Source organism: Orycteropus afer, unplaced genomic scaffold (assembly GCF_000298275.1).
Source record: "Orycteropus afer afer isolate SDZICR_OR568_19922 unplaced genomic scaffold, OryAfe1.0 scaffold00264, whole genome shotgun sequence".
In the NCBI taxonomy this organism is placed as follows: domain Eukaryota; kingdom Metazoa; phylum Chordata; class Mammalia; order Tubulidentata; family Orycteropodidae; genus Orycteropus; species Orycteropus afer.
In genome coordinates, this window is record NW_006921851.1 from 4554611 (window position 1) to 4563813 (window position 9203).

A 9203-nucleotide genomic window follows, 5' to 3' on the forward strand; every position below is an offset into this window, starting at 1 on the left:
ATCCTTGTCTGGTTACTGTTTGCAAGAGAAATGCTTTCAGTCTCTCTCCATTGAGTATAATGTTGGCTGTTGGTTTTGCATAGATGCCCTTTATTATGTTGAGGAATGTCCCTTCGATTCCTATTTTGCTGAGAGTTTTGATCAGGAATGGGTTTTGGAGTTTATCAAATGCCTTTTCTGCATCTATTGCTATGATCATATGGTTCTTTTTCTTTGTTTTATTATGTGGTAGATGACATTGATTGTTTTTCTAATGTTGAACCATCGTTGCATACCACTTGGTCATCATAAATGATTTTCTTGATATGTTGTTGGAGTCTCTTGGTTAGGATTTTGTTGAAGATTTTTGCATCTTTATTCATGAGGAATATTGGTCTGTAGTTTTCCTTTTGAGTGATGTCTTTGCCTGGTTTTGGTATCAAGGTTATGCTTACTTCACAAAATGAATTAGGGAGGATTCCATCCTTTTTTTTGTTTTGCAATAGTTTGAGTAGGATTGGTGTCAGCTCTTCTCTGAATGTTTGGTAAAATTCTCCAGTGAAACCTTCTGGGCCTGGACTTTTTTTTGTTGGTAATTTTTTGATGACCTGTTCAATTTCTTCTTTTGTTAAGGATCTGTTCAACTTTTCCACATCAGTTGTGTTAGTTTAGGTAAGTGGTGTGTTTCTAGAAATCTGTCCATTTTTTGTAGATTTTCAAATTTGTTGGAGTACAGTTCTTCGTAGTATCCTTATATTATCCTTTTTATTTCAGTTTGTTCTGTTTTGATGTCACCCATTTCTTTTCTCATTTGTGTTATTTGTATTCTCTCCCACCTTTCCTTTGTTAAACTTGCCAGTGGTTTGTCAATTTCATTAATCTTTTCAAAAAACCATCTTCTAGTCTGATTGATTCTCTTCTATTGTCTTTCTGTTTTCCCTTTCATTGATTTCTGCTTGAATCTTTTTTATTTCTTTTCTTTTGTTGACTGTAAGCTTTTCTTGCTGTTATTTTTCTAATTGTTGGAAATGTTAGTTTAAAATGTTGATTTTGGCTCTTCTTTTTTGATGCATTTACTGCTATAAAATGGCCTCTGATCACTGCTTTTGCTGTGTCCCAAAGATTTTGGTATTTTGTGTTTTCATTCTCATTTGATTCAAGGAATTTTTGAATTTCAATTTTTGTTTCTTCTCTTATGCTGTGTTACTTAAGGAGGGTATTCTTCAGTTTCCATGTGTTTGCTCTTTTTCCATTGGTCTTCCTATTGTTGATTTCTAATTTGATAGCATTGCTATCTGAGAAGATACTTTGCAGTGTTTCAGTTTTTTAAAATTTATTAAGGGTTGCTTCATGGCCTGACATATTGTCTATCATAGGAAATGTTCCATGTGCACTGGAAAAGAATGTATATTGTGCTGTTGTGGGTAAATTTGAGCACCACTTTTACAAAGACATTTATTAAATGCTTAGGTAGTAGTTCTATTTTAAGTCTGAGCATGTTATTTCATTTAATTATTATAACGATCTCCATTTTATAGATTATGCAATTGAGCCAGAGAGAGATTAAGCAGTTTGCCTGAAATTACACAGCTAGTATGTGGCAGAACTGGGATTCAAACCCAGGCAGTTTGGTTCTAAATTCTGTACTCTCAACAGCTTCTTCTTGTGTTGTTTTCATTGCCAGAGTATTAAAGCATATTATTATTCTTTGATAAACTAGCCCTTAATCCTGGGCCCCATCCACTCCTCAAAGTGAATTATGTAGTAGATTTTATCTGCACTTTTCAAATCTGTCACTCTGTTGTTAATTCTTTGTACTTAATAATGTGGAGTAGAACATAAATAAAAATTTAACTTAATCTTTTTTAAATGAGTTATTTTTTACATGAAGTAACATTAATTTCACAAAAAGAAGAATTTTATTTTCTAAAAGCACATTCTTTCTTATGTACCCCTTAGGTTAAATCCACTGTGGTAGACCGAATCTTGACCTGTTGCATTCTCTTGTTTTAGTGGCCAATAAGACATGGTATAATTGAAGACTGGGATCTTATGGAAAGGTTCATGGAACAAGTGATTTTTAAATATCTTCGAGCAGAACCTGAGGATCATTATTTTTTAATGGTAAGTAACTGGAACTAAGAGGAAAATACTAACTAAGAAGAATGATATATTTCCAAATTGCTGAGATTTTAAACTGAAAGTATTATTCTTGGAGTATATTTAATTCTTTCTAAAGATATTTTTATGAATTAGGTTGTTTTTGTTGCAAATAACAGAAGGCTCAACAGAAGTCACCTAAACCACAAAGGATTTATTATCTCCTCAAATGAAAAGGCCAGAATTGGGTGGTTTCAGGTTGGGTTATTTCAGTAGCTCAGAGATGTCATGAAGGATCCAAGTTATTCCATCTTTTGCCTTGCAATACTTAACTGTGCTAGCCTGACCACTTATGTTGGTTCTTCTTGGGTCCCACATGGCTGCCAGAGTTCCAGTATTACCTCTTCATATATCTACATTCTGGAGTAGAAGAAGGGAAGTTTTTCTTTGCATATCACTTTTTAAAAATTAAGAAACCCTTTCCCAGAAGCTTTGCCAGCAGACTTGCCTCATCTGCCCATATCTATCCTGGTCTCTAAGAAGGGAGATAGAAATACTTTGACTGGTTTAGATTGATCAAGATTGTCTGCCTGGATTAGAGAGAGGGACCCATCTCTGATCACCTAGGCCTTAGGAGGATAAATATCCAAAGAAAATCAGGGCTCCAACAGCAAGGAAAATGGTAGGGAGGAATGAATTTGGGTGAACCAGCTGTGTAATTTAATATCTTTGTGAAGTAGCCAGATTTTGTTGTTATTAGGTGCCGTTGAGTCGTCTCTGACTCATAGCAACCCTGCGTACAACAGATATATATGTCAGACAGTATTTCACTGCTAGTTATAAGGTTTTCACTGGCCAATTCTTTCAGAAGTGGATGGCCCCTTGCTTCTTCCAGAAGTAGCAAGGTAACTATGGTTATTTGCAGTTGTTATAGCAGAGGATACTGAGACAAACTTTTTTTCTGGAGTTCAAATTTTATTTTAGTTAAAAACTGAGTCACGTTGTGGGCCCTGATTATGCTATTTAATTAATCTTACTCAGACAAAATAAAACATTACAGAGAAATGAAGAAATGTCTCTTGGTTATTGGATCTGTTCTAATTGTTTTATTCACTTTTATGTACTTCATCCCAGGGAATGCTCCTTCAAGTTAAAATTAGTTGCATGTACAAAATGCTTGCTTTATAGAGAGCAATGTCATGTAACATAAACTGAGTATTAAAGCCTACATAATTTAGCTTTTGTATTTTTTCCATGCAAGTACATTGTCAAATGGTCCAAGATCCAATTATGTAATTCTTTCTAATGTTAGAATATGAAGTGTTTTTTAGAATTTTCTAGTTTTAAACTATGTTAACTTTTATTAACAGGGCTATTATTGTAGTTAATTGAATCTATATATTTAACATTTATTAAAGACAGTCCTGGGAAATACTTTTGAGTTTTTTCAGCTCTGTCTGTACAACTGGGAATTGGCAAGCATGAGTACTGTGTTTTGCAGGCCACTCTGTATTTTTCTACCCTATGGATCTACAGTGGTTCATAAAAACTAAATGGAGCCAGGAAACTGACAGTGTTTAAGTGGCTTTGTCTTTATAGCCAAAACAAATTGCAAATTCCCACCTGTCAGATTTGGCATTTTTCCTTCTCTAGAACATACATAACTACTTGTTGGATAGAATTTTAGAATCAGGTGCTCTTCCCAGCTGTTTAATTCTGTCCAGCTTGCCTTGCCAGAACTTATCCTTCATGTTTCACTTAGAAGGCCATCTGATCTTAGGCCTGGGGATCAAATGTGAACAGAGGACATAGCCCACAGGAAATTTTTACTAAAAGAATTTTTATCTGATGTAGTTGGCACATATATAATCTCATGTGATATGAAGGACTTGGAGACTTTTATTTTGAACTTGCTTGGAAAAGCTAAACTTCATTTGTCAAAAATGGGTACCTGCAATGAAAATTTAAAAAATAATCAACTTTATTAAATCAAAGGAGAAGCAACTATTGCATATATGTATTGTGTTGTGAACTCTGCAGGTTGTGCATTGCATGATGTGGTTGAGGAATTGATGACAATGTTAAATTTCCTTCAGGCTTGTGCTGTTAATCCTCAGTTGGTAGAATAGTTAAAGGGGAGCAAGGCAGAATATGGAGATACATGTCCAAGTCTTAGAAATTAATTGAACATGTTTACTGAACTGCTACACTACTTGGTAAATACTTTTTTGCATAAAAGATTTTGAGATCCAAAATATAGGTCCTTCAGTGACTCACAAAATTGTCCTCCCTGACTGCTATGACCAGTCAAATGAACATACTTGGTTTGAAAGCACAGGGTGAACGTGAGTTAATACTGCTGATTTTTTTTTTTTTTTTAAGGGAAGTTCTGATATGCAGACTCATGCTAGGCATGTGGTTTGAGCAGATGACAGATGGAAATAGTGCTCTTTTCTCCAATACTGAAATGCCCAGAACTCAAAACAGAATCATATATTTCAAAGAATTCCAGTGTGTGAGTGAAAATAAAGTGATACTTTCAGAAAAGATTTTCAAACTAGGAATTAATTGTACAAGAAAGTGCAAGCAGGACATGCAGATGATCACAATGAAAGAGTTTGGTGATGATGAGAGTGGATTAGTTTAGTATGACTAGGGGGCCTACTAGAATTGGGAAGTGACAGGGAACGGAAGTGTCATTAGCCAATGTGTGGTCATATGCCATAGGCCATGGAACAACATGGTCAGATTATGTTTTAGAGAGAATGGATAGGAAGAGGACAAGACTGCTATCAAAGATTATTCATGATAATCCAAGTAAGAGATGATGAGTGCCTGAATTAAGGCTATGACAGATGTAATGGAGAGCAATGTATGTAGGGAAGTTAAATCTTATGGAGGGTTTGGGCTCTTAAAACTGTGCAAGGTGAAAAATATTTATAGTGAAAATTACCCATAAATATTTTTCAGAAAAGGTCATATAAGAGACTAATACAGCGTCTCTCAATAAATGTAAGAAAACTAACTTTGCTTTAGCATGGAGGAACTTGCTTAAGTAGCATCCAAGGTAGTTGACTTCAGTTTAAGGATACCGTACAATGAAAAATACCTGTCTTTTAGTAGAATTACCCTCAGTTCAACAATATACTCATGTTGAGAGTATGTAGAAATTAAGCCCACCTGAGGGGAATCAGATTCATAGAGAAAGTATTCATTAAGGAGAATGAGAGCAGACTTGTCATTTCTTTTGCTTTTATCCTGGGCTTCTTTGTCCTAAACTGTACCTTCAGAAACTTGTATGTACTCTCATTTCTTGAAGCACATATCAATTATTAGAGTAAGTTACATGTATGTAGCAGAGATTGACAGGAGGTAGGATTGGCAGGCCTCAGAGATTAGAATTGGTGGCATTTAAAGGAGAGGACTCTGAGATGACTCAGATTTTTGGACTAGACAGTATATAGATGGTGATATAATTGGTCAAGATGGGAAACATTAGAAGATACTCAACTCACTCTTTGAGGGAGAATAAAGAGGGACAATTTAGTTTTGTACATGCTGAAGTATAAGTGTACCTGTACACTGTATAGGTAGAGTAGTGAAGTAGTCTAGTAGGCTATACAGGCTTATTTATTGTTTAGGAGCAAGCTCTGAGCTACAGAAAGTGATTTTAGGAGTAAGTAGCATTTACATGTTGAATATTAAGTGAAATTTCACTCGGATTACCTAAAATAAAATGTACCATTTTTTGGTATTTTAGAGATGAATGTGTGAATTTGCAATTATGTTGAAGTCTCTAGATAAAGTTCAGATTCCAGCTCTGCGAAAGAACTTTTTTCATTAAATCTACCTGGTGAAATTGAAAATTTATAATCATTTACTAGAAGTGGTGTAAATCTGTATTAGAATTGCAGTAAATCCCAATTTACTATGTTGTTGTTGTTGTTATTTGCCATCGAGTCGGCCCCGACTCATAGCGACCCCTCCTTGGATTTCCGAGGCAGTATCACTACGGAAGTAGGAATGCCCAACCTTCCTTCCGAGGAGTGGCTGGTGGGTTTGAACCGCCAGCCTTCTGGTTAGCAGTCAAGTGCCTTAGGCACTATGCTACCAGAGTTCTATTTCTGGTCTGGCTCTGCTGATACATTAGCCATGTGCCAGAACAGAGTTGGGCTTCCCTGGGTTTGCTAATTTGGTTGTTATTGGCCCATGTACTTTCAAAACCAAAACCAAAACTAAATCCATTGCCATCGAGTCGATTCTGCTCATAGCGACCACTCCTTGGGTTTCTGAGGTGATATCTCTACCGAAGTAGGTTGCCCAATCTTCCTTCGGAAGAGTGGCTAGTGGGTTTGAACAGCCAGCCTTCTGGTTAGCAGTCAGTTGCCTTAGGCACTGCACCACCAGAGCTGCTATGTACTTTACAGCTTCCAATATGTTAGCATCTCTTTGCCCATTTTCCCTGTCCTCAAGTATATATTTTTTCAAAAAGTTTCTTTACTGTAGTTATAGAGGGATTTGGAAATGCAGCAAAATGAAGTACATGTGTTAAGTTTCTTATCTTTATCCAGAAATGTAAAATTGATTTTTATGGTGATATTTTACCATTGTTATGAATAAGACTGTTTATGTAGCTTGCAATCATGTGATAGTCTAAATATATGCTTTGTTTGTTTGTTTTGTTTGTTATGTGCCGTCAAGTTGGACCTGACTCATAGTGACCCCTACTTGGGTTTCCGAGGCAGTATCAGTACGGAAGTAGATTGCCCTATCTTCCTTCTGAGGAGTGGTTGGTGGGTTTGAACTGCCAGCCTTCTGATTAGCAGTCAAGTGCCTTAGGCACTACGCTACCAAAAAAAAAAAAAAAAAAATGAAAAACTGGATATCCCCAATTTATATCTTGTTCTAAATAATAATTTGAAAGTTCTATTTAAATTGGTCTCCCAAAGGAGTAATTACTGGTAGCAGACAGAATAAGTGGAAGATTGAGGAAGAAATGGGTTTAATATTATGATTCTCAGGGCTCATGAGGATATGACCTTAATGATGTCAAATTTGATTCAAGAAGCAGAACCCAATTAATGTAGTGAACATTCTTTTAAGTGGAAGTACAGTATTGTATTCCCCATTTTCTTTCACAGCTTTCATAACTCTCACTTTCTGTCTTTTAAGCAGTACTGCTATTTTTAGACATTCAAGAACCACTATTTTTAGACATTTAATTTTACTTCTGATTTCTTGGTTTTGTAAGAGACAATGTAAAGCAATTTTCACATGTCCAGTCCCCCCCCCCCCCGTATGTTTAGGGCATTTTTAATTTAAAGAGTATTATCAGTGCTTAACTGTGGGATTCAGAAGTGTTAATAATTTATGCCCCTTACACTGCTATAAGCAGTGTACAAGAGGGCCACTTTATTTGTAACCTTGTTAGCATTCATTATCATTATTTTTGATTATTTAATGGATTAAAAATTTCACTTAATGTTTTTTAACTTGTATTTTTGATAACTTTTGACCTTAATCATTTTCTTTTCATGAATGAGTTCTATTTCCTCTTTTGTCAATTGCTTATTTATGTCCTATGTGCTTTTATATATCAGTATTTTACTGTTTTTCTTATTGCTATGATTTCTATGAACTGTTTATATGAACCCTTTCATATAATTAAGATACCAAACCAAAAAACCAAACTCACTGCCGTCAAGTCAGGTCCTACTCGTAGCGACCCCTCCTTGGATTTCCAGGGTGGTATCACTACAGAAGTAGATTGCCTAACCTTCCTTCCCATGAGCGGCTGGTGCATTTGAACTTCTAAGCCTTCTGGTTAGCAGTCAGTAGGAAGCATTTATTTGTCATCTCTGTAGCAAATGTTTTTTCAGTTGATATTTTGAACATCTGTAATTTTTATGTTGTAAAATCTGTTATCCTTTGATGCTTATACCCATCTAAGATTTATTTGAAATATCATTTCACACTGAACTTAAACCCAGAAAGTATCCAGAGAGCCAGGGTTCATTGTATTCTCGTGGGTACTGTCTTCCTAAGGCTTCCTTTTTGCTTTACCCTTCAGATCCCGGTTTTTGCTCTACTTTGTGAATTTAGACAAAGTAACTGTTCTGGTTACCTAGTGCCACTCTGACAAGAATATACCACCAGTGGGATGGCTGAACAAACAGGAGTTTATTCTCTTACAGTATGGAGGCTTTAAGTCTGAGTTCAAAGTGCCAGGCTCTAGGGGCTGTGTCAAAACCCCTCAACCTTGGGCTTCAGCTCTGCCTCTTGCTCACGGCCCACTGAAGCTAGAGGCATCTCTTCGCTCAGGCAGCTACTGGCTGCTGAGGCTAACAAGACAAAGGTCGACAAATAAAATGTACATTCTGATGTTACCAAACCACATGGCAGGCCATTAATTCAAGTCCTTTGTAAGTCCCAAGGATGGCAGAGCATGGCAGGGTGCTGAACAACGACAAGGCTACATGCAAGGTTCAAGTGTGCCATAAGCTAGAGACCGTTCCCAAAGCTGCTTCTTATATTTGGAAAATAGACCACATACCCAAAGCAGCTACTTAGCTGCTTGTGGTAGATCCCATCGTGGAGTTGATTGCCAGTCTCCTTATGGGGAATAACTACCAACAGCTGCCCAACCACTCAACCAGGACCAGCCAAGTAGACACACAAACTTAACCATCACAGTAACGAATGCTTAACTGGCAGGCAAGAAACATTCCCTGACTCTACTGATAATTTTTTATACCTTTTAGACTTTCTCTCTGGATACAGTTTTTTCCTCCTCTACCCAGTTCATATTTTATAGTCTTGTTTATTAAATGTACTTATTATGGTGCTTGGCTTCCTACTGAAGATGAGAAAAAACTTCATAGGTCTCTTAGAATATTCTGGTATGGGATGCATTATTGATAATAACTACAGCTGACATTTGTTGAGACCTTCCCATGTGTGTAGCCTTATTCTAAGTATTTACATGTATTAAAATCATGTATTTAAATCAGTCCTAGCTACTGGTACACCATCCGATCTGCAACCTATACAACTATGAGACCAGAAGAACTAGATGGTGCCCGGCTACCACTGTCATCCTCTTGGAAGGGAGGTAGGAGATCCTG

At 36.5% G+C, this 9203-nt stretch overlaps 1 protein-coding gene across 1 annotated transcript in view; it reads left to right on the forward strand.

Annotated features, from left to right (window-relative positions):
- Positions 1 to 9203, forward strand: part of ACTR3B (actin related protein 3B) — a 247340-nt gene that overhangs the window by 77805 nt on the left and 160332 nt on the right. Inside the window, exon 4 of the mRNA XM_042782219.1 lies at positions 1993 to 2103. Within this exon, the coding sequence (XP_042638153.1) occupies positions 1993 to 2103 (111 nt within the window). The remainder of the gene's footprint in view (positions 1 to 1992; positions 2104 to 9203) is intronic.